At 37.7% G+C, this 26411-nt stretch overlaps 1 protein-coding gene across 1 annotated transcript in view; it reads right to left on the bottom strand.

The window, feature by feature from the left end:
• Window positions 1–6384: 6384 nt before the first annotated feature.
• Window positions 6385–26411, bottom strand: part of ZNF484 (zinc finger protein 484) — a 23199-nt gene continuing 3172 nt past the window's right edge. The window contains exons 2-6 of the mRNA XM_023516259.1: window positions 20579–20705; window positions 19918–20013; window positions 9449–12055; window positions 8369–8416; window positions 6385–6632 (exon numbers count right to left, since the gene is read on the bottom strand). Of these exons, the coding sequence (XP_023372027.1) occupies window positions 9681–12055; window positions 19918–20013; window positions 20579–20705 (2598 nt within the window). The 3' untranslated portion in view covers window positions 6385–6632; window positions 8369–8416; window positions 9449–9680. The remainder of the gene's footprint in view (window positions 6633–8368; window positions 8417–9448; window positions 12056–19917; window positions 20014–20578; window positions 20706–26411) is intronic.

The raw sequence follows: 26411 nt of genomic DNA, 5'->3' as shown, positions 1-26411 counted from the left end.
TTTTTTTTTTTTTGAGACAGATTCTCACTTCATAGAGTGACCATGGTGTCACAGCTCACAGCAATCACAAACTCTTGGGCTTAAGGTATTCTCTTGCTTCAGCCTTCAAGTAGCTGGGACTAAAGGTGTCCCCACAGTGCTCGGCTATTTTTTCTAGAGATGAGCTCTCACTCTAGCTCAGGCTGATCTCGAACTTATGAGCTCAGGCAATCCACCTGCCTCAGCCTTCCAGAGTGCTGGGATTACGGGTGTGAGCTACCTCACCCAGCCTGTGTCAATGCATTTTGACAGTTGTGTACACCTGTTAAACAACCAACACAATCAAAATACGGAACATTTTTTATCATCACCAAGACTCCTTATGCCCCTTTGCTGGCCATACCTCTCTCTGCCCCTAACCACAAACAACTGCTGATCTGATTTTTTCCTTTCTTTTTCTTTTTTCTTTGAGTCAGAGTCTTACTCTGTGCCCTTGGTAGAGTGCTGTGGCATCATACCTCACAGCAACCTCAAACTTTTGAACTCTAGTGATCCCCTTGCCTCAGCTGCCTGAGTAGTTGGGACTACAGGCACCCACTGAAATGCCTGGCTAGTTTTTATATTTTTAATAAAGCCAGGATCTCACTGTTGCTCAGCCTGGTCTTGAACTCCTGAGCTCTGACAATCCACCCAACTCCGCCTCCCAGAATGCTAGTATTACAGGTGTGAGCCACCACACCTGGCCTGCTGATCTGATTTTTGTTACTTTGGCATTAATTTGCACTTCTATAATTTCATATGAGTATCTCATTATGCAGTATGTAATACTTTTATGGCTGGTGTCTTTTACTCAAAATAACTTTAAAATTTATCCATGTTGTTACATCTATCAGTGGCTCATTGTTTTTTATTGCTGAGTTTATTCTGTTTACACACATTTTATCCATTTATTTGATGATGGGCATGTAGGTTATTTCTGTTTGAGGCTATTGTGTCCAAATATGCTGTTAACATTCATGTGTAAGCCTTTGTATGGATTTGAAGTTTTATTTCTCTTGGGTTAAATACTTAAGTGGAACGATTGGGTTGTATGGTAGCTATATTTTTAACTATTAAAAGTTTGCCAGAGTCTATTTTCCAAAGTCTTTGTTCCATTTTATATCCTTACCTGCCATGTATGAGCTCCAATTGCTTAATATCTCCCGTTGTGCTACTGGTCATTCTAGTTTTAATCATTTCAATGAATCTATAGAATTATTTCATTGTGGTTTTATTCATTTTTAACTTTTTGTAGAGACAATGTCTTACTGTGTTGCCCTGACTGGTCTTGAACTCTTTGCCTGAAATGATCCTTTCGCTTATTTTTTTGAAAATCTAAAGATATAAGACTTTGGCCTCCCAAAGTTCAGGGGTTACAGATATTAACCACCATATCCACCAACATTGTGACTTTAATTTGTATTTCTCCAGTGGCTGATACATTTTTTAAAATGTTTAAGCCATATTTTTTATGATTCCTTCATTTAATTAACTTTTTTTAGTGCAAAATATTTATTTTTTTTTTATTAAATCATAACAGTGTACATTAATACTATCATGGGGTACAGTGTACTGTTTCTCTATACAATTTGAAGTACTTTCATCCAACTGGTTAACATAGCCTTCATGTCTTTTTCTTAGTTATTGTGTTAAGACATTTATATTCTACATTTAGAGAGAGTCACATGTACCCTTATAGGATGAAACATAGGCGTGATCCTGCCAATCACCCTCCCTCCACTTACCCTCCCCCCTCTCCTCCCCTCCCTCTCCCCTCTCTCCTTGTTCCTGGGCTAAAATTAGGTTATAGCTTTCCTATGAAAGCTACAAATTAGTTTCATAGTAGGGCTGAGTACATTGGATACTTTTTCTTCCATTCTTGGGATACTTTGCTAAAAAGAATATTTTCCAGCTCCATCCATGTAAACATGAAGGAGGTAAATTCTCCATCCTTCTTAATGGCTGCATAGTATTCCATGGTGTACATATACCACAAATTATTGATCCATTTGTGGATCGATGGGCTCTTGGGCTTCTTTCATGACTTAGCAATTATGAATTGGGCTGCAATGAACATTCTGATACAAATATCTTTATTGTAGTGTGATTTTTGGTCTTCTGGATATATACCTAATAGAGGAATTATAGGATCAAATGGCAGGTCTATTTTTAGTTCTTTAAGTGTTCTCCAGATGTCTTTCCAAAAGGAACGTATTAGTTTGCAATCCCACCAGCAGTGTAGAAGTGTTCCCTTTTCTCCACACCCACACCAGCACCTGTGATTTTGGGATTTTGTGATATGGGCTAATCTTACTGGTGTTAGATGATATCTCAAAGTAGTTTTGATTTGCATTTCTCTGATGATTAAGGATGGTGAGCATTTTTTCATATGTTTTTAGGCCATGTGCCTGTCTTCTTCAGAGAAATTTCTCTTCAAGTCCCTTGCCCACCCTGAGAGGGGATGACTTGTTCTCTTCTTGCTAATACGTTTGAGTTCTCTGTGGATTCTGGTTATTAAACCTTTGTCAGAGACATAACCAGCAAATATCTTCTCCCATTCTGAGGGATGTCTACTTGCTTTACTTATGGTGCTTTTGGCTGTGCAGAAGCTTTTTAATTTGATCAGGTCCCAGTAGTGTATTTTTGATGTTGTTTCAATTGCCTGGGGGGGTCCTCTTCATAAAATTTTCACCCAGGCCAATTTCTTCAAGTGTTTTCTCTACACTTTCTTCTAGTATTTTTATAGTTTCATGTCTTAAGTTTAAATCTTTAATCCAGTGAGAGTCAATCTTAGTTAGTGGTGAAAGGTGTGGATCCAGTTTCAGTCTTCTGCAGGTCACCAGCCAGTTCACCCAGCACCATTTGTTAAATCAGTGGCTGATATTGAAATCATTTCTTACCCTTATTGGCCATTTCATATTTTATGAATTATATCTGTTCAAATATTTTGTCCTTTTTATTGGGTTATCTTATATCTTTATATTTTTAAGAAATAGGTATTTTGTCATAAATATATTGCAAATATTTTTTCCCATTCTGTGTCTTTCAAAGGACAAGAATTTTTAATTTTGAAAAGTCCAATTTATTGTTTCTTTCCTTTATAGTTTATTATTTATATGTCTTATGAAATATTTTTGTGTAGTCCTGGTACATTTTAAATGGTAGTCCTGTAATGATATTTATAATTCCTTTCACAGTTCCTGACTCTTTTTTCAGTTTTCATTTCTTACTCAATTTTGATCAATTGTTGTGCTAGGAGATCATCCATTTAAGGTAGTATTCTCTTCTGATGCCATTAACTGATGTAGTATATATGGTTCTTCTTACTCATTACAAATCTTGTATAATTTTGCTGTCTCTTTAACTTACTTGGGTTTGTGTAAGGCAGGGGTCCTCAAACTTTTTAAACAGGAGGCCAGTTCACTGTCTCTCAGACCGCTGGAGGGCCAGACTGCGGGCCCTGGGACAAGTTGGCTGCTAAGCAGGGTAGGCAGCTGCTGCTAAGCAGGACAGGCAGTGGTGGCAAAAACACCTGGTCGGCCACATGTGGCCTGTGGGCCGTAGTTTGAGGACACCTGGTGTAAGGTATCTAGTTTACTAAGGTTTTAGAAAAAAAATTTTTTTGTATTTACTATAACTAGAAAAGGATGGATTACTTTATAAATTTCAGTGGAATGCTTTCAGTTACAGCAAGAGAAATCTAAACTAGAATGGTTTATGCCAAACATGTTTATTTTTGACATTGTTGCTAAAGTCTACAGGTAAATTGCTGTTTGTATTGACTCAAAAATGTCAGAATCAGGTTCTGTGATTCTTCTGGCATTTACCTGATGGCTGTAAGAAAGGTCATCACTGCTGCAGGAAACCCACACAGGCAGGAAGAATGGTAGGACGGATGGCAGCAGGTAAGCCTGTCTGTTCTTTTTCTTAGGAAAGAAAAGGTTTTCCCAGGACATACCTCTCAGTGTTTTGTTTCCCTAGGCCTGAGGCAGGTACCAGGTGCCTGAAGCCACTACCAGCTTCAAAGGATGGTAAGGAAGGAAGTGTGAGAGGGGAGTATTGGGATTGCAAATTGGTTTAGCAAACCAACAGTGCCTGCCACTATTAAAGTGACTATCTATGTCCAGGAGAAGAAATGAATCATTTTCCCATAAGATACACAATTTATGCAGAAGAACACTTTAAACATATTACAATATGTGAAGCTTATGCAGAATTGAGACAAGCAATCAATGCTCTTTAGAAAAGAATGACTACCTATATATAAAAAGCTATGTTATAAATTGAAAAGATAACCCAAAAAGAAAAAAGTATGATTAAATAATTTAAAAAGGCAGTTTATAGAATGGCAAATTCAGATAGCCAAGACACATTTAGAGATATTTGAATATGAAAATCCATGTTAGTAATCACTTTGAACTCATAAAACTTCTCAAAGTTAAAGAGTAACAGTTACTTTTAGTAAAGAGAAAGGGGTAAATTTATATACTAATTTTTGGAATATGAAAAACTATAGTCTTACTGTTATACAGTGAAATCTATTAACATCTATTAAAATAATACTTATAATTTGATCCATGAATCCCACTCTGAAAAGCATAATCTACACAAAAAAGTAATCCTCAGTAATCCTGCACCTGTCCAATAATTCACTCTCCTGTTACTTCTTAGGGTTAAAAGATTATTTTTCCTAGCAACAAAAATGTGAATAACCAGTGGTAAAACTTGAAATAGTTATGGTATGTCCACACCACTGACTCTTTTCAGCTATTGATAAGTGTAAAAGATGCAAAAATACGTACATAAGCCCCCTTATATAACAGTGAAAACACAAACACTAATATATGTGTGTATAGATAACATGTGTCTATATGTGAGGTGAGTATAGAGAAAAATATAAAGTTGATCAGTATTGATTATCTGTTGACAGACTATTGTATGGCTGGAGTTGCTATGAGTACTACAAGTGAAAGCATATAGGAGTGAAAGGACCAAAATTGAGAAGACAGAAAACACATTATAAAAGCCATGTTTATACACAGTTTCATGTGTGTGCATATGTGTGTGTAAGTATATATATTTTTTCATTAAAAGGGCAAGTATTGGACTCATCTGTTTGTCCCCACTGGTTCTAGACATGGGCCTGAAATTATATTCATAAACAAAATGAATTATATTTCTTATGGAATATGCTTTTATAGGAAGACTTTTTCCAGTATATCAAACTTACAGTTTCTATAATATATGAATTTTATGGCATTTAAGAACATGTTGTACCCTTAGAATACCTACTCTTTTCCATTATATGATATATAGTAAAGTGTGACTGACGGACAAATATTTTTCCATATACAATATATAATGTACAGTAAGCATAGGGCTTCTCTATAGTATGAGTAATACAATTGGTTCTGATTGCTGTGCAGTCTTTTTCACTTTCTTTCAGGAAATACATAATTTCACTCATGTATAAATATTGAAAACTAATTTCTGCATGAAGTTATTCCCATATTAAGGACATCTGTGTTGTCTCCTTCTATAGAAATCTTTATTTTGTAGAGACAGAGTCTCATTTTATTGCCCTGGGCAGAGTGCTGTGGTGTCACACAGCTCACAGCAACCTCCAACTCCTGGGCTTAGGCAATTCTCTTGCCTCAGCCTCCTGAGTAGCTGGGACTACAGGCACCTGCCACAACCCCCCCTGCTATTTTTTTGTTGCAGTTTAGCCAGGGCCGGTGCCCTTCCCACTGAGCCACAGACACTGCCTCATACAGGAATTTTTTAATAAATTGCAAGTGAAGGGTTTTCCAGCCATTGCTTTTGTAGGTTTTTTTTTCCTCCACATTGATTTTCTGATGTGTAATAAGATTTGAACTGTTATTTTTTTTTCTTATGTGTAAATTTGCTGATGTTCAGGTCATTGGCTTTTCAGTGGGAGATTTCTTGCAGTCACTATAATCATAAAATGTTTCTTTCCATCATGAATCCTCTAATATGCAATGAAGTATGATTTGTGAAGAAAACCCTACGCACATTCAGCACAAAAAATTACTCTCCTCTATAAAGTATTGGATGTATAATTAAATGTTAGTTAGAGTGAATGCTTTCTTAGATTTTCTGAATTCATGGTGATTCCCTTTTGGAAACTTAGTTTAAAATGTAATTTTATTACAAAATTTAAACTGTAAAAGTGTTTAAAAATAGTTTTGCTGTAAATAGAGATAAACTATAATGGAATGCTGGTATCAAAGGATGTGGCTAACCCATGCTATGTTCCCTCATTATTATTCCATATTAAGGGAATAATAATATGGCACTGCTTTTGTAAGTTTTTTTTCCCCTCCAAATTGATTTTCTGATGTGTAATGAGATTTGAAAGTCTATATCTCACATGCCTCCAATCTATATTGACTTAAAATTTAGCTCTCCCATTCCACTTACAGTTTGCCATTATTCATTCCTCAGTCAATTCCCACGTCCCTCTTGAGATGCAAGGAAATCCTCAAAAGAAAGTCTTCTTTTCCTCTTAGAGATGAATACTATGTTGACAAAAGATACAGTAGCTGATTTGTCCTTTTTTTCCCTTTTTCTTTTTGGCTTGGGAGTGTAGAATTCTATTTTTGAAAATGTATAAGTGAAAAAGTTTATTAATCTTATGAAATTAATTTTTCAAACCCCAAGGCTCTTAGATCAGTCTTCATTAACCCCATTTTCAATTAATATCCAAAGGAAAAACCATAGTAATAAAGAAGACATTTGAGAAGATTTTAGTCAGTCTACTCTTTTTGTTAAAGTTTGGCAGCTACCATAATAAGATTTGATGACACCAGAGATAATTTTCTCTTATGTATCAAAGTTTGTAAAGTCCTTAACAAAAAAGCAATGCTTTAAGACTTCTAGCAACAAAAGATACAGATGAAGTTGCAAATGAAACATTGCATTTTTAAGTCAGTAATTTTGGTAATTAAAAAAAAAATACATTTCTAGACTCCAGACTCCTTAAATACAAGTAGCTATCTCAATGAATTAAAAACATCTGCCAATGGCAGAGTAGGTGATACATATTAGTATGTACTCCTTTTGAGAACTAAAATAGGTAGACAAAAATATTAAACACATTTAATTTTCTGAAGGCACAGAACTACCAAGACAGTGAGAAATTGCAGAAATATGATTAGAGACATGTCATAATCTCTGGACTTTGTGATTATTTATGACTAAGGAGTTTTTGCTAACTCTAAAGGTAAATACTGGGCAAGAGAGGCTGTAGAAAATTTTTTGTAAATTCATATGGCTAAGGAGACAAATACTAGAATTCAGGTCACCCCAAAGTCCTAAGTCCTAAAGATATCCCTTAGGAACAGGGTGAGACTAGAGCACAGTTTTGAGTAATCTCAATAATTGATTGGATAAAGACAATCAGTGATTGCTAATGTTCCAAGAACCGTCACCTGTTAGAAGCAAAGGCAAATCTCTGGAAGAAATTATCCAGACCATTCTCTTATCTCTACAGTTTTAATATGTAGTATTTGGCAGTTGATTTAAAAATCACCAGTTATCTCAGAAGATATCACTGTTTAAAACTGAAGAAAAACAATACCAAATAGGAACAGGCCAGGGGATCTAGGTAATAGGGCTATCTGTGAAAGAAACAGAGAATGAAGCAGATGCAAAATTTGTATAGATAATAGCTAGGAATTTTCCAAGTTATGTGTGCACAAACATACACACACCACTATAAGTGATCTATGGCTTAATCACTAAGCCATAGGTTATGAAGACACTCTAAACCCCAAGCAGGATAAATATATAGAAAATCACACCTAGGGGTAGCACCTGTGGCACAGTGAGTAGGGCGCTGGCCCCATATACTGAGGGTTTGAACCTGGCCTGGCCAAACTGCAACAAAAAATAGCTGGGTGTTGTGGGGGGTGCCTGTAGACCCAGCTGCTAGGGAGGCTGAGGCAAGAGAATCGCTTAAGCCCAAGAGTTTGAGGTTGCTGTGAGCTGTAACAACATGGCACTCTACCAAGGGTGACAAACTGAGACTCTGTCTCTTAAAGAAAAGAAAAGAAAATCACACCTAGGCAACTGCTGAAGGAATAAACAGATAAGTTTTAAAGGCAAGAGAAAAAAACAATAGCAGATTACCTTCAAAGGTAATTATATTGACAGCTTACTTTTCAACAGAATAATGAAAGAGAAACCATAATGTAGTATCTTCAAAATACTAATAGAAAATAACTGCTAACTTAGAATTCTAAATTCAGTAAAAATATCCTTCAAAAATAAAGGCAAATTACAGACATTTCCAATGAACAAAAACAGAACTTGTCCCCAGCAAACTTACACTTAAAGTAATAGTCAAGGGTGTTCCTCAGTCAGAATAACAGTGATTCTGCAGGGAAACAAAAGACAGGAGAGAATAAAAAAATAATAGAAAGGGTAATATGTAGGTTAATTTAAGTAAATATTGACTCTGAAACAATGATTGGCTTTGTCAACTACATATAGAATTCAAATGCATGGGATCAATACCATGGAAGTCAAGAGGAGGATAAATGGAATGTGAACACCCACCCCACTTTGTCCAGAAGTGGTGTACTTATTTATATTAGCCTTTAAGAAGTGAAGTTTGCACATATTATTAATATCTGATATAGTCAATTTTAGGGCTTCAAACTAAAATGCAAGATAATTGTGTCTCATGGTAACCTAGCATGTAACAAATATGTAGAGAATATACTCACAAAATTGGAAGGAAAGAATTCTAAGCTTTGAAACCTGTTTTCTTAAATTTTTTCCCCTTTCAAACAGAATCAGTGAGAAAAGTTCAGGTTTTGGGTGGCGCCTGTGGCCCAAAGGAGTAGGGTGCCAGCCCCATATACCAGAGATGGTGGGTTCAAACCTGGCCCCGGCCAAAAAAAAAAAAAAAATTCAGGTTTCTGTGGATGAAGTTGAGGATCCAAAATGTGTTTTGTATCTTGGTCCTGTGGCTAAGTTCCAGGATATTAGGGCCAGAGCTAAAGTGGCAAGTAGTTATGGTACTGTCACTTACATTATTAATCACTTTTGGGATACAAGCTAGGAGCAATTTCAGACCTCTTAGGTACCTGCTGCAACAGCATATAACCAATAGATTTATTCATAACCAATAAATACTACAAACAATAAATAAGGTGACTTCTCCCCCCCAAAAGTCGAGTCCTTTGTGTCTTTAGTGTTAATTTTCACAAAAACTTCTGATTTCTTTTCATCATATATCATATTTTCCCACCTTTTGTTTCATTTTCAGTGTCCTTAGGGTGCTTAGACAATGTAAAATTTTCTCACCACTGTACTCATTATGAAATTATTTTGGTCAATACTGAACAGTTTTGCTACCCAGAGCATGAAAAACTCAACACCCTGAATTTATATAGCTGCTTACCCAAAAAGTGAAACAAGAAAGACTGTAAGTCATGTCCTTGCATATTCACTATTATTTGCAGGGATTTAACGACTCCCTTATCAGTTAAGCAACCAAGCATGACCCCTACACATTGCTTAAACACTTTCATCAAAGTGTCTTCCTTATATAAAACTGGATATCAGCTGTGTGATACTCATAGTTCTGACGAGCTAGAAGAAAGGTGGCCTTGGTCATGTCCTGCTTCCCCACATCATAACTGTGGCACTGGGCTCTCTACTTTCTCAGTGTCTGATTTCTGATGTTTAGTGAGTAGTGGCTTCCAGTTTAAGGCCTTCCCAAAGTCACTGCATTTATAGGGTTTCTGTTTCATATGAATTTTCTGGTGTTTAATAAGATTTGACCTGATGGTGAAGGCCTTTCCGCACTCAACACATATATATGGTTTCTCTCCTGTGTGAATTCGATGATGCTCATGGAGTTGTGACTTCTTAATAAAAGACTTCCCACAGTCACTGCATTTATAGGGTTTTTCTCCAGTATGAATTCTTCTGTGTCTATTTAAGTGTGACTTCTGGATGAAGGATTTCCCACATTCAGTACAGATATAGGGCTTCTCTCCTGTATGAATTCTCTGATGCATAATTAGTGTTGATTTTCTTGCAAAGGCTTTCCCACATTCACTACATTCATAATGCCTTTCTCCAGTATGGGATTGCTGATGTATATGGAGGCCTGACTTCCGGGTGAAGGCTTTTCCACAGTCACTACATTTATAGGGTTTATCTCCAGTGTGAATTTTCTGGTGTGTAAAGAGATTTGATCTGTCAGTGAAAGCCTTTCCACATTCAGCACATCTATAAGGTTTCTCTCCTGTGTGAATTTGCTGATGTACGTGGAGTTGTGACTTCTTAGTGAAGGATTTCCCACAATTGTTGCATTCATAGGGTTTCTCACCAGTATGAATTCTCTCATGTGTAATAAAATGTGATTTGTGGAGGAAGGCCTTCCCACATTCAGTGCAAACATAGGGTTTTTCTCCTCTATGAATTCTTTGGTGCATACTTAGTGTTGACTTCTGAATGAATGCTTTCCCACATTCACTGCATTCATAATGCCTTTCTCCAGTATGACATTTTTGATGGATCCTGAGCCGTGACTTCCAGATGAATGATTTTCCACAGTCATTGCATTGATAGGGTTTCTCTCCAGTATGAATTTTTTGGTGTTTAATGAGATTTGACTTGTCAGTAAAGGTCTTTCCACATTCAGTACACATATAGGGTCTTTCTCCAGTATGAATTTTCTGGTGTATAATGAGATTTGTCTTGTGAGTGAAGACTTTCCCACATTCTGAACATATAAAGGGATTCTCTCCTGTATGAATTCGCTGATGCACATGAAGTTGTGACTTTTTTATAAAGGATTTCCCACAGTCATTGCATTCATAGGGTTTTTCTCCAGTATGAATTCTTTCATGTGTGATAAAATGTGACTTCCGGATAAAGGCCTTCCCACATTCAGTACATACATAGGGTTTTTCTCCTGTATGAATTTTTTGATGCATACTTAGTGTTGATTTTCTTGTGAAGGCTTTTCCACATTCAGTACATTCAAAGTGTTTCCCTCCAGTATGAATTTTTTGATGCATGCTTAGTGTTGATTTTCTTGTGAAGGCTTTTCCACATTCAGTACATTCAAAGTGTTTCTCTCTAGTATGAATTATTTTATGTATACTGGAGTCTAAATTTTTAGAGAAGTTTTCCCCACATTCACTGTATTCATAGGGTTTTTCTCCAGTATGAATTCTCAGGCATCTGAACAGATCTGACTTCCGGGTAAAAGGTCTTTCATACACATTGTATTTATAGTAATTCTCTTCATTATGAGTTTTCTGATGGTTTGACTTGAGGAGAAATTCCTTCCTATATTCAGTGCATATATAGGATGTTTCTCCCTCATAAACCCTCTGAGGTGTAGCAAGTTGAGACTTCTGAGTGAAGACTGCCTCACATTTGCTGCATGCATGCTGTTTTTCTTCATTGCAAATATTCTGCTGTGCAAAAAGATGTGCCTTCTGGGAGAAAGCTTTTATACAGTCAGAAAACAAACAGAGACTCTCCTCAGTATGAACTTTCTGATGTTGAATGAGACCTTGCTTATGACTCAGAAGTTTCCTACATTGATGATATTCACAACCATTGATTTCTGTATGAGAATTCCTATGAGTAAAAATATCACCATGTCTGACAATCTTATCAACATTTTCTGTTGCATTGTTCTTATTATAATTATATAAGCTTATAATAGGCTCCAAACTCTTTCCAAATGAGTCATCATTACAAAGTCTTTTTCTTGAAGGAACAAGGTGTGTGTTGACATGAACAAATTTTCCAATGCCCTTATATTCACAGCCCTTCTTATTAGCCACTGTTTCCTTGTTGATGAAGGCAATGTGACTTAAAGATTTGTTCTGCTTTTCCTCATATCTTCTTGTCTGTTTATCATCTCTCAATAATTCTTCTAAAACAGAATATGGGTCTTCTCTTGTGAAAAGATTAATTCTCTCAGACTGGAAAGAAACTTCTTCAGACATTCCTTGTGAAAGTTCAAAACCAATATCCCCATCTAAAGAAGAAAAAAGAGATAAAACTGACACAAAAAACAATAAGGAATAGAAGTACTGATAATACAGTTGATTCAGAGAAAACATAAAGAAATAGGAGAGGTGGTATATAAATATAAAAAATACATAAATATGTAAAATATACATAGATTTATAAGTTTAATTATCTTGATATATAATATACAATATAATAATATACAGTAACAGAATTAATACTTATATTACATTTACCATATGATAAACAGTAGCATTTAGATATGCTGTTCTAATTTCTATATTCATGTAAACTTTAGCACAACCCTTTGCTATTGATATTATTACTGTCCCTATTTTACAGATGAGGAAACTGAGCTGCAGAGGAATTTAGCAAGTTGCCCAAATCAAATGTTTAGTAATTGGGGAAAATAGAGATTTCAGGCCAAGCAAATGTAGCAGAATACATAGTGAGTAAGGAGTCAGAAGAACAGAGTGATAAAACACTGTGGTTTAAAAGAAGTATCTCTTGAGTTTAGATTCTTATTATCTTTCATCTGTAAAACCTCACTAATCTCTCTTCTTTGTCTTTTCCCTATTATCTACTGTGCCCTAAACACCCATTTATTTATGTTTATAGTAAAACTATTAGAGCCTTAGTTATCCTGACTTGGCCAAAGAAAAGGATTTCTTTGAATTTTCTTTTATTCTTGGTGTGGGGTACAGAGATACATGCCACTAACAGGAAACAAAACAGGAGAAAGTATCAGTCATCTGAAGCAGAGACTGAAAGTTGCCCATCAAAATCTGTGCCTTTCCTTCACAGTATTAAGCTTGTACCCCAGCATATGGCTAAATGAGGACATTAGGTTTGTCACTACGTGGGACCAAGTAACTCAGTTCTCACAAATGAAATGGGAATAAAAATCACATTTGTTGTGACAAGACCAGTGTCTCAAGGAACTGGATGTGTCTCCCATGAGGCCTCTTTCCACCAGTACTTTCCAACTGAGTGGCACTCAGCTATATGTAGCTGGCAAAGCTGTAGGACAGAGGTCAAAAAACTACAACCTCAGATGAAACCCAGGCTTCTACCCCCCACAAAATCAAAAGAATAACAATACTTCAATATGTGTGAAAATTATATGAAATTAAAATTTCAGTGTTCCTTAAGTTTTACTGGAACATAGCCACACCTATTTATTGATATATTGTCTATAGCTGCTTTGGGGCTACAACAGCAAAAATCATAGTTATGATAGCAACTGTGTGGCCCACAAAGTCTAAAATATTTACTTTTCAGCCTTTACAGAAAGTATTAGCCAACTCCTAACCTAGGAGATAGTGGTGTAATGACTTTCCAGAAAATTTGTTCCTGAATGGCCATTGGAAACAGAGTTGCCTGGCAGACCTGGACCATTCACTCAGTACCTTGGAACTGTCATTTGAGCAGTCAATGTTTATATTCTTCTTTTTTTTTTTTTTAATTTTTTTAGACAGAGTCTCACTTTGTCACCCTCGGTAGAGTGCTATGGTGTCATAGCTCACAGCAACTTCAACTCTTGGGCTCAAGTGATACTCTTGCCTCAGCCTCCCAAGTAGCTAGGACTATAGGCACCTACCACAGTGCCCAGCTATTTTTAGAGACAGGGGTCTTACTCTTGCTTAGGCTGGTCTTGAACCAGTGAGCTCAAGTGATCCAGCAGCCCAGGCCTCCCAGAGTGCTAGGAGCCACCACGCCTGCCCAATGTTTACATTCTTTAAGTCACTATTTACTGGGGTCTTTTAGTTTACAGTAGCTTGGCTTTACTTTATTATACCTTTATTGTCTATAATGATAGTCACTTATATTCCAAATTCTGGAATAGTGCATGAGATATAGCAGATTATCAGTGAATATTTATGTAAAAATTTGACAGTATTATCATCTTATTCTAATGGAGTTCTTGAATATAGATATGGTCTGACCTCATATCCATTAAATTCTGTCTTAAGGTCCTTGTTATGCCCCCAAACATGTTCTTTAGCTATAATATTACTTTGACTCGCATATATGAATGGCTTTCATTAATCATGAAGGCATTTAATACTGAATTCTTAAACATGGATTTTGATTTTTTGGAACTTTTCACTTTCTTTAGCTTATGAACTCATTGCCTCATCTGGCAACTTTTACATTACTAGCAGTAACACTTAATGCAACATTTTGCTCTCATTTGAGACATTTGCTGTCACAACTGTCACCACTGCTTCAATAAGTATATTTATAAAACAGTCATATTTCAGGCCAATAAAATGTGTATGTAAGCTATTGTTCCACTAGCCACTGAAGTCTATTTTTTTTTAGAGTCTCACTTTATTGCCCTCGGTAGAGTGCCGTGGCATCACACAGCTCATAGCAACCTCCAACTCCTAGGGTTAGGTGATTCTCTTGCCTCAGCCTCCCAGTAACTGGGACTACAGGCACCCGCCACAACGCCTGGCTATTTTTTTGTTGCAGTTTGGCCAGGTCTGGGTTTGAACCCGCTAACCTCAGTCTATGGGGCTGGCGCCCTACTCAGTGAGCCACAGGCACCACTCCACTAAAGCCTATTTTATTACCGAATCCAAACATATGGGTCTTTTCATTTTCCCCATTTAAGCTTCCTTTTCTGTTCCTCTGTTTTTATTCAAAATTCAATGTTCTTCATGTATTATTTAGGGTTCTTTGCTTTAAAAACTAATCTTAAATCTTACCACAAGTCTAGGTAGACTCCCTTTTCATTTAATTTAAAAACAAACATATATTCTGAGCTATTTATATTTATACTTAAATTAATACAGACAGGAATGTTAATAGATGAAAAATATACAAAGTTTGAAATTTTAAAGATTTCATGTGGTTATCTTCTGTTTCCAAGTATCATCTCTGGCTCTTTGAATTGTTCTTAGAAGAAAATTTTTTAAATCTTTCTGAAATAGAGCAAACTGAACTGCTCTGCCTATAAGATAAATTCAAGAATTTAATTTTACTAAATATGTTCTATGAAAATATTTTTTAAGGCTCGGCACCCATAGCTTAAGGGGCTAAGGCGCCAGCCACATACACCTAAGGTGGCAGATTCTAATCCAGGCCGGCCCACCAAACAACAATGACGGCTGCAACCAAAAAATAGCTGGGCGTTGTGGCGGGCGCCTGTGGTCCCAGCTACTTGGGAGGCTGAGGCAAGAGACTCACTTGAGCTCAGGAGTTCGAGGTTGCTGTGAGCTGTGATACCAGGGCACTCTACCCAGGGTGACAGCTTGAGGCTCTGTCTCAAAAAAAAAAAAAAAAAAAAAAAAGAAAGAAAATATTTTTTAAAGTACAAGGGTAGGCTGGGTGTGGTATCTTATGCCTATAATCCCAGCACTTTGGGAAGCTGAGGCAAGAGGAGTTCAAGACAAGTCTAGAAAACATAGAGAAACCTCATCTCTACAAAAAAAACAAAAAGTCAGCCAGGTGTGATGGTATATACTTGAGTCCCAGCTATGCAGAAGGCTTTGACAGAAGGATCTCTTGAGCCAGCACTGGACTTTGAGCTATGATGATGCCACCACACTATAATGTGAGCAACGGAAATGGAGCAAGACCTTGTCTCTGTTGAAAAAGAAAATAGTAAATAATTTCTTGATGGTACCATAAATATTATAAATAAATACAACTATTATGTACCTGTAACTTAAACAAAATTTTAAAAAGAACTTAAATCTTAAAAAAAAGTACAAAGGTAAAAGATTAAGATGTATAATTAAATGTATTAATAATTTTCCTTTTTTTTTTTTTTTTTTTTTTTTCAGACAGAATCTCACTTTGTTACCCTTGGTAGAGTGCCATGGCATTATAGCTCACAGCAATCTCAAATTCAAGGGGATCACTTGAGCCCAAGTCTCTCAACCAGCTGGGACTATAGGCGCCATTGCAATGCCTGGCTATTTTTTTTAGAGATAGGGGTTTCTCTCTTGCTCAAGCTGGTAATGTATTAATAATTTTCTCTGAATTTCTGTGAGTTGGGGAATTAGAAAAGGGAAAAAGCAATGTATGCTGTAATAGGTTGAATTAAAGGAATGTAAGTAACTGTATTATTTGAATAGATAGAACATAAAATAACCAAAGAGTAGGCCAGGCACGGTGGCTCACACCTGTAATCCTAGCACTCTGGGAGGCCAAGGCAGGAGGATCCCTTGAGCTCAGGAGTTTGAGACAAGTCTGAACAAGAGTGAGACCCCATCTCTACTGAAAAAAAAAAAAAACAAAGAAAAGGAAAGTTAGCTAGGCGTGTGGCAGGCAGCTGTAGTCCTAGTTATTGGGGAGGCTGAGGCAGGAGGATTACTTAAACCCAAGAGTTTGAGATTGCTGTGAGCTCGGTTGATGCCCCAGCACACTAAACACTAACCTGGGTGACAGAGTGAGACTCTGTCTCAAAGATAACAACAACAAAACCCCAAGAGTCAGATGCAGGGGAAATATTAAAGACAATATTAAATGGAGCAGACAGGGTTATGGAAACTAAACATGGATAAATGTGAATTATAGAGATGAGGCCATGTACTTTCTGTAGCTTACAAACCCATTAAGAGGAGAATTTGTCATATGTTAGATAATAAGTAGTAAGTTTAATTTTGTTCCATATAGCTGTGACAGGATTAACATAATGAACAATGTTTTAAGTAATGAAATCTGCTGGTGGCATCTAAAATAACTATTTAAAAAATGGGAGGCCGGGTGCAGTGGCTCACCCCTGTAATCCTAGCACTCTGAGAGCCCAAGGCGGGTGGATTGCTTGAGCTCAGAAGATTGAGACCATTCTGAGCCACAGCGAGACCACATCTCTACTAAAAATAGAAAAACTGAGGCAAAAGGATTGCTTGAGCCCAAGGGTTGGTGGTTGCCATGAGCTATGATGCAACAGCACTCTATTCAGAGTGATAGCTTGAGACTCTGTCTCAAAGAAAAAAAAGGGGGGAGGAAATTATCACATCCAAATAAGGTTAGAATAATCAGGCATGAGGAAATACAGACATGGTTTTAGGTGATGTCACTGGGAAGAAAGAAGAAGAAGGCATCTAAATGGTATTTTCTAAAAGAAAAATTAGTAGAAGAGCAGAATGAATTGTTTAGAAACTGGATCAGAAGGAGAAGTCCACAACCAATAGCATATGACAAAATGTTGAAAGGTGAGTCACCTGCTTTTACAGCTGCACTGTAACTTGTCTTCCTTCATATAAGCAGCCACTTGATGATACCAAATATGCATAAGTTATTGGTCTTTCCCCTGAAAGCTATATGCAATGGGCCAATGCCTGTCTAAGACATATAACTAACAGTCAGAGAGAAAGGTTGTTCCCATAAGCCAACCACAGCTTACACTGGAACTGAGACACATAACTCAATCTGAGACATAGATAGGTCCAGGCTGAAACACATGGCCCAGGGTAACTTTAAGGAGGGCCTCAATACCTTATATCTATCCCTAAATACCAATTATAACTTCTTACATAGGTTGGGTACAGATAGGGCAGAGGCAAAGTGCACACTCTCCAGCAGGCAGTAGAGCCAGTTAGGAGGAAGAGATAAAACTCATGGGGGTGCTTGTCTGGATATCCTGATCACCACCCTAGCTGTAAGTACACCTGCAGAGGAGGAATGGATCCTGCCATAAACTTGGTTCAGATGTTAAGAATGATGATAGGGGCTTGGCACCTGTGGCTCAAGCAGCTAAGGTGCCAGCCACATACACCTAAGGTGGCGGGTTCGAATCCAGCCTGGGCCTGCCAAACAACAATGACAGCTGCAACCAAAAAATAGCTGGGCGTTGTGGCGGGCACCTGTGGTCCCAGCTACTTGGGAGACTGAGGCAATAGACTCGCTTGAGCCAGGAGCTGGAGGTTGCTGTGACCTGTGATGCCATGGCACTCTACCCAGGGTGACAGCTTGAGGCTCTGTCTCAAAAAAAAAAAAAAAGAATGATGATAGGATACACACAGTAAGAGGGTATGAAATGACCGTGGGGCGACAACTCAAATGTGGCTTGAGGGAGCAAATGTTGAGGTTTTTTTTTTTTTTTTTTTGAGACAGAGTCTTTGTCATCCTCAGTAGAGTGCTGTGGCATCATAGGTCACAGCAACCTCAAACTCTTGGGCTTAAGCAATTTTCTCGCCTCAGCCTCCCAAGTTGCTGGGACTATAGGCACCCGCCACAATGCCTGGCTATTTTTTTTTGTTGTTGGTGTCATTGTTGTTTAGCAGGCCCAGGCTGGGCTTGATCCCACCAGCCCTGGTGCATGTGGCTAGAAACCTAACCACTGAGCTATGGGTGTGGAGCCAAAGTTGACCTTTCTATGGTGACTGAGGGGTGGGGCTGGGCTGACCATTTCCACATGTGGTTTCAACTTTCCCTCAGTGCCAACAGAGGGAACACTTGGGCTTTCTTCTCCGGTTTTCCAGATGTGGGGCAGGAGAGGGAAGAGTGAGACTTAGAAGATTTCAGCAGTCAAACATCAAAAATGAAGGCTGCAGGGTGAGATATTCAAAATATTTTGTTACTAGAGAAACCTAAGTTGAAAAAATTAGAAATTAAAACCCATTAGATTAGCCAAATTGTGCAATGTTCAAGAGATTGTCAAATGACAGACCCACTCTAGAAAATAATATGGTTACACTTAATCATGTTAAGTATTAGAGTACTCAATAATAAAGCACTAGCCTTCCCTAAGAAATTCTCAGTTCATGAAGAAATTTATTGCAGTACTGTTTGTAGTAGCTGAAACTGGATAAGTGAAAAGTTATATATGCACACTACAGAGAGCTATGCAGCGATCAGATAGATGAACTAGAAAAACAGACCAACACAGACCAAATTTTGGGAAAAAATGGTAGGAAATTGAGCAGGATATATGACAGTACTATTTTTAAAAATTAAAAATCAATAATTTAAGCTTTAAAAATAACCCACAAATTCAAGGATAGATGGCAAACATGTCAAATATATTAGAGCAGTTGCCTTTGGGAAGAATTAAAAACAAGTATGGAGAGTAGAGATTAAAAGAATAAAAACAAGTATGGAGAGTAGAATAAATAAGTGGGCAGTGCCTGTGGCTCAAAGGAGTAGGGCACTGGCCCCACATGCCAGAGGTGGCGGGCTCAAACCTAGCCCTAGCCAAAAACTGCAAAAGAAAAAAAGGAATAAATAAGAGGAGGGCCTTTGACACCCAGATGATGACATTGACTATAAACTAAGGCTATAATGAACTCAGTCTCCTGCCCATGAGGTATAGAAATGTTTAAGTCAGTATTGTGTTACACTGGCCAAATACAAAGAAAATGTTGGTACCCTCAAAGTCAACAGTTAGAGAAGAGGTGTGGGGAAATTATCAAATAAGCCCATCTCTAGATGAAAATTCTAAGATACTAAGGGAAAAGAGAGAAAATGAGAAGTAACCAGTAGGAGCCATAGTGTGACCCACAGTAAATTTTAAAGAAAGCAGGTCTGTAAGTATTTGAATGATTAAGAAAAGGATCTAAGACCTTGATGGAGGTCAAAGGAATAAAAATTCTTTACTAATGAACGAAAAAGAAAACAAGAAAGCAGGATTCTAGATGATGTAGAGTAGGACATGATTCATAGTACCAGTAAATATAGTACATTCCCTTCTAAAAAGTCAAACAAAGAAGAAAGAACTGGTATGGGGAGGGGCCCTAAACAGGAATAGCATTTAGATATCCGAGGGGGCTATATCAGTTCTAGGCAAGCAGTTCTACAAGTATAGAAATGAACCAGGAAAGTCATGCTAATGGCATGTCAACGTTGCCAGCCTCTCCCAGTGTACCTGAAGGTGAGCTGCACTGCTCAGTGTGCTCCGGGTTCCCTGCTCACCTGAGTAGCTCTGACAGGGGGGCCTATCATCCACCTCGCATGGCTCTTCTCCTTGTTCCAAGCTGAAGATAACTTCCGGTTTGGGGACTTGATACCCTATTAATGGGAAATGATAGAGGCCTGGGTTTCAGAGGCCATACAATAAGGCATTCCATTTGTCTTCCAGAAAAGTTCACTGTAAACAAAGTATACTCACAACACCTAAAAGAGATTATTGAAGACACAGAATAGGTTCACCACCCATAGCACAGTGGTTATGGTGCTAGCCATGTACACTGACATTGGCGGGGTTGAACCTGGCCTGGGCCAGCTAACAACCAATGACAACTGAAATAAAAAAAACTAGCTGGGTGTTGTGGCATGTGCCTGTAGTCCCAGCTACTTGGGAGGCTGAAGCAAGAGACTTGCTTGAGCCCAAGAGTTGGAGGTTGCTGTGAGCTGTGATGCCACAGCACTCTACTGAGGGTGACATAGTGAGATTCTGTCTCAAACAAACAAACAAACAAACAAAAGAACAAAATATGGACAAAACTATTACACACTTCAGATGTCCTGTAGTCTTTAGAAGTTTCAAAAAACCCATCGATTTCAGAAATTAATGAGAAAGAAAATGCAAAATTAGTTATATAGACCCTTAGATACCCAGCAGAGCTATACTTACCCACTGAGATCAAGTTGAAATAGTTTTCCAGCATCACATCCCTGTACAGGCTTTTCTGAGCAAGGTCCAATTGTTGCCACTCCTCCCTGCTGAAGTCTACAGTTACATCCTTGAATGACACTGATCCCTGTAAAAACAAATTCTTATTTAATGTGAGGGATCAAGATTGCAGATGAAAACAAGATATTTAGAACCTTATTTTTAATATGATACAATATACTATAAAGAACTTCTGGCTCAGCGTTTGTGGCTCAAGCAGCTAAGGCGCCAGCCACATACACCTAAGGTGGCAGGTTCAAATCCAGTCCGGGCCCTCCAAACAACAATGATGGCTGCAACCAAAAATAGCTGGGCATTGTGGCGGGCCCCTGTTGTCTTAGCTACTTGGGAGGCAGAGGCAGAAGCCTCACTTGAGCCCAGGAGTTAGAGGTTGTTGTGAGCTGTGATGCCACTGCACTCTACCCAGGGTGACAGCTTGAGGCTCTGTCTCAAAAAAAAAAAATAATAAAAATAAATAAAAGAACTTCTACACCACCACAACAATAGATTAAAAAGTGGGGCAAAGGGTGGCGCCTGTGGCTCAGTGAGTAGGGCACTGGCCCCACATACTGAGGGTAGTGGGTTCAAACCTGGCCCTGGCCAAATCACAACAAAAAAATAGCAGGCATTGTGGTGGGTGCTTGTAGTCCCAGCTACTCAGGAGGCAAGAGAATTGCCTAAGCCCAAGACCTGGAGGTTGCTGTGAGCTGTGACTCCACAGCACTCTACCGAGGGCGACAAAATGAGACTCTGTCTCTTAAAAAAAAAAAATGGGTCAAAGGGCTTGAACAGACACTTCAGAATATAGATAGACAGTCAATATGCACAAGAATATGCACAAGAATTGAATATCACCTGTCACCAGGGAAATGTGAACCCAAACTACAAGGTAGCACCTCAAAACCATGAAGATGTTGAAGAAAATGTCTAAAATTGATGATGATGATGGCTGCACAACTTTGTAAATGTATTAAAAATCATCAAAATGTATACTTTACATGGGCAAATTGCCTAAATATATGAAGGGGAGGGCTTTATTTAGGTACAGCGATTTCCAGGTAGATGCAGTAATTTGTGGCAATCCAGTGCTTCTTTTAAGAGTAACTATAGATGCCAGAAGAAATACTGAAATCACATGCTAAAAGCCCTGAAAAGCTGTGGAGGTAACAAGAAATGCAGGGGCTGCGACTTAGGAGAGGAGCGAACACAAAAGTTTAAGCTGACTGATGTGGCCACTTTGACACTGGGAACATTTACCGATGTGTGGGCAAAAGGTGAAAATCCAGCTTGAAACCAGTAGAGGGCTACACTTGGATGAGACAAAAACTAACAGAACTCAAACACACAGCCATTTTCCCCTTGGGATATTTGCTGAATTCTAGGGCGCATAGGGGCAGAAGACTAAAAACTTAATGTAAACAGCCCCTGCTGTGCAAAGCAAAATTTTAGCATCTGATAAGAAAATATCTACCAAATGGAGGTCTACCAGACACTGAGCAGGTACCAGGAGAAGGTTCTCCAGAGGACAAACTGGGCTCTCAGCAGAAACTGTCAACAGCCAGGGTGAACCAGAGGGAGACTGAGTCTTACCAGAGCTTCAGCCCAGCCTGGATTTAACACAGTGCCTGACTGGATAAAGGTGTTCACTGTTCACTCTATTTGCTGATGCAGAGAAAGAGGAATCTTCCGTGAAGAGAGACTACCATCATCCAGGTCCACTACCATTACAATATTTTGCATACAGTGTTTGAAAGAGTAAAAAAATCCTCCATATACCAAGCAACAAGACCATATAGCCAAAATTGAAAACAAAATAATTCAATAGGAATAGTCACACAGAGAATTGGAGCTAGAAGAAAAGGTGGAGAATTTCATTAGAGAACTGAGATTTATAATAAAAAATCAAATAGAAATTCAAAAATGAAAAAATACAATATCTGAAATTAAGAACGCATTATAATTCTTGGACCATTGAATGAGCAAAGTTGGAAATCACAAAATGAGAACGACACACAGAACAGAAAAAATAGTGTACGAGTCCTTTAAGATACCAGTTGACTACTTTCAGACTACTTTTGCTTGAAAAAGTAAACCCTGATGTGTTTAAGCCCATAATTTTTAGATTTCTGTTATACAGAAATACAAAACTTAACAATTATATTATGGTACTGTATTTAGTCACATAGTTTTATTAAAATAGTTAAACAGAAACTGGGTTGCAATTATAGACTATAAAAGTTTTAAGTAAAAAAATACAGTGTTACATAATAGCAAAAAGGCCAAAGCTCCAGCAAGATATAATTCATACTCTAAATAACATAGAAATATGTAAAACAAGTTGACAAAAATTACATTCAGAAATTGATAAATCCACAATGGCAGAGGGAAATTTTGGTCCAGTTATACCAATTGCTAGATACAGCAACAATATCTATTGTGAATAGGAAAATTTGAGCAAGAAAACTAACAAGCTGGTGACAATGGAGATGACATCCCTACATAAAACAAATCAGCAATACTCAAAAAATTAGAAATTATACAGAACATCTGACCAACATAACTAACAAGACTTTTGTGATATAGATAGAAATCATTCACACCCAGAAAGAGAGCAAGAAAATAAGAAAGAGAATATGTTAGGAAGGTAATTATCTTTTAATTTCAGAAATTATGGCACTAAATGTAACTATATTTTTTCTATTTTGTACTTACAGTTATCATTGTATTAGGAAGTCATATGTGAATGACAATGTGATAATACACACAATGTACATAAAGAATACAAATTAAAAAACAATGCAAACTACAGACAACACAGTTAAAAAAAGAAAGAATGAGTCTCCAATTCACAAAAGAAGAATGTACATGACAACAAATTTCTGAAAAACTGTTTAAACACATTAGTTACCAGGGAAATGTGAATTAAAAGCACAATGGGATATCTTTGTGAACTCCCCAAAATGGCTAAACTGCAAAAATTGGTAACAACAAGCAAGGTAAGGATATAAAGTAATGAGAATACCTAAATACTACTGTTAGGAATACAAATTGGCATAGCCAATTTGCAAAATTGTCTGACATCATGTGCTCAAGTTGGAGAGAAATATCTTTTGAAAGAAATACATGTATTCACAGGAGCATATTTCATAATACATTTTACATTTGACAATAGTAAAGGTTTAAAAATCAATGGAAATAAAACTACAAAGTTTCAGGAAAGCATACAATATACTATCTTTAGTGGAAGAAATATACTTTTTGTAGTTGTTTTTGTCTACATAATGACACTTTTGGCACACACTAAAAAATTAGTGAAGATGTGCTGATGGGAGAGAAAAGTCTGAAGGAGACTCTTCACTACATACTTTTCCCCCCTTATTTTTAAATCATATGATGTATTGCCTACTCAAAATATTAACCTAGAAATATTAGAGAAAATGACAAAACTGGATAGTATTAAAAAGATCATTCAGAAATGATGAAAAGAATCCTTGAAATAAAAAAGGTGTCAGCCCCTGGGACCCCTCTATAAATTTTACTCTATTTCTATTGTCTTTATTTTTTTCATCCCCTTGGTCTCTGCTAAGCACTGGGGACACCCATCGGTTGTATGGGGGCTGGCTCCCTACAAGTACTAATAATGAAATGTTATTTAGACATATCAGAGTAAATAGCAAAAGAATTAGTTAAACTGAGTTCAAAGTGTTTACTTTTGAGAAGCTGGAACCTAAGGGTTAAGAGAACAGATGAAGAGAACAGCTGTTTTTTTTCTAAGAAGACTCAATTTGAGCAAATACAAGTATAACTTTCATGGTATTTCAAATGAAATATTTATTTTTAAAAGTTAAATTTAAAAGACAATGAGGTAATTATGATCGAAGAAAACATATAATAGGCTTAATAGATAAAGTCCCTTATAAAAAAAATCAGTGAAGCAGCTTCCATTCCTGGAAAGATGGCATAGATGCACTTGTCCTGAGTCATCCTGCTTAGCACATCTACAAGCTATAGACATTATTCATACATTAGAAGATTCTGAAAGGTAAAGGAAAACAGGCAAACTGGATGGGGACATCAGAAACCAAGGAACTAAGCAACAGTGAGTTTCCTAAGTCTTTTTTTGCTTCATATACCCCTAACCAAGTGCTAGAAAACCCTTCAGCCCAGAACAATGAGTATGCACAAAAAACAAGGAAGAGGAAAAGGGCAAACTAGACAGACAAAAAAAACTTTTAGACATGGCAACACCAGTGGCTACGTGTGTAGAGCGCTGGCCCCATATACCAAGGGTGGCGGGTTCAAACCTGGCCCCAGCCAAACTGCAACAACAAAAACAAAAAAGCCAACTTTTAGACAAAACCTACCCCAGCCAAACACCACAGATTAAACAACAACAAACTAAGTCAAAGCAGACCCCAATTAGGCCACACATACAAATCACAGGAGTGGCAATTAACACTCAAGAAGCCTTGTGCTGAGACGGACTGATACTTCTGACCATACTACCGTGACAGAAGAAAGGAGATATTTTTTTCTCCTTATCTAGTCTGGAGAGACCTTTTTTCTCTTTAATAAGGTTTAATCATTCTGCATTCCCTAACTCAGCAAAAGCACTCACTCTCCTTAAGAGGGAAGCCCCACCTGGGGCGAGCCTTGCCTACTCAGTGACCTCACAGTGGAGTTGTGCTGAGGGAGGAGAGAAGTTCTGGCAAAATAGCCTCTTCAGTCTTAAAGGGCTCAGGCTTCTAGGCAGTGCATTTTGCACCAAATTTTGGGTTTCTCTGATCCACTTCTCTCCTGTCTTTGTTCCTTTTTGCCCATTATCTGCAATCATTTTCCTAATTCAATTCCTAACCTACTTACAACCAACAAATATTGGTTTTAAGCTTATTAAATCATTATTACTAGCAATGCAAGCACATTAAGATATGACTTTTCCCTTAAGTGCCCATATGTCCATCTGCAAGGAGGCCAAGCGGGAATGCAAGACTTTCATCCCTCTTAGAGATAATGAAGCCCCACCTATCCTGGTAAAGTCAGAGAAGGTAACATGGAGAAGGGAAATGAGGGGCCCCCTCCTTTTTACAGATGAATTAGTGTAACCAGAGGTCTACTGGGGAACCTGAACTACCAACCCCACCCAGCAGTAATGAGGCTTCCATCTCCCCACAGAGTATTAATTGAGTTCAAGTAAGGAACCTAGGAATTTACCCCACCTGGCAGTAGCACAGTAGGTTCTTCTTCCCCACAATGGCAAAGAGGACATCTTCAAGGCATTATGTTATAATGACTATAATACACTGAAAAATCGTCTGTGTAACCAAGAACCAGGAAAACCTCAACTTGAATAAGGAAACAACCAATCTACTGATATTAAAACTGAGGTGACACATGCACAGGAATTGTTTGATAAGGATTTCGAAGAAGTACTCATAAAAATGTTTCAACAAGTAATTATAAACACACTTGAAACAAATGAAAAAAAAAAGTCCCAGCAAATAAATAGGAGATAATGGAGAACTAAAGAAAAATTTTAGAACTAAAAAGTAAAATAACCAATATTAAAAATTCAATGGATGGGTTAAGCAAAAGAATGGAGACAACAGAAGAAATATTCAGAAAACCTGAAAATAAAGTAGAAATAATCCAATCTAAAGAATGAAGAGGCTCGGCGCCTATAGCTCAACTGGCTAAGGTGCCAGCCACGTACACCTAAGGTGGTGGGTTCGAATCCCCAGCCCGGACCCGCCAAACAACAATGACGGCTGCAACCAAAAAATAGCCGGGCGTTGTG

The sequence above is a fragment of the Otolemur garnettii genome, unplaced genomic scaffold (genome assembly GCF_000181295.1).
Source record: "Otolemur garnettii isolate 467f Iridium unplaced genomic scaffold, OtoGar3 scaffold00088, whole genome shotgun sequence".
NCBI lineage: Eukaryota > Metazoa > Chordata > Mammalia > Primates > Galagidae > Otolemur > Otolemur garnettii.
The sequence above is the reverse complement of the archived record's forward strand: the minus strand, read 5'-3'. Positions and strand labels throughout refer to the sequence as shown.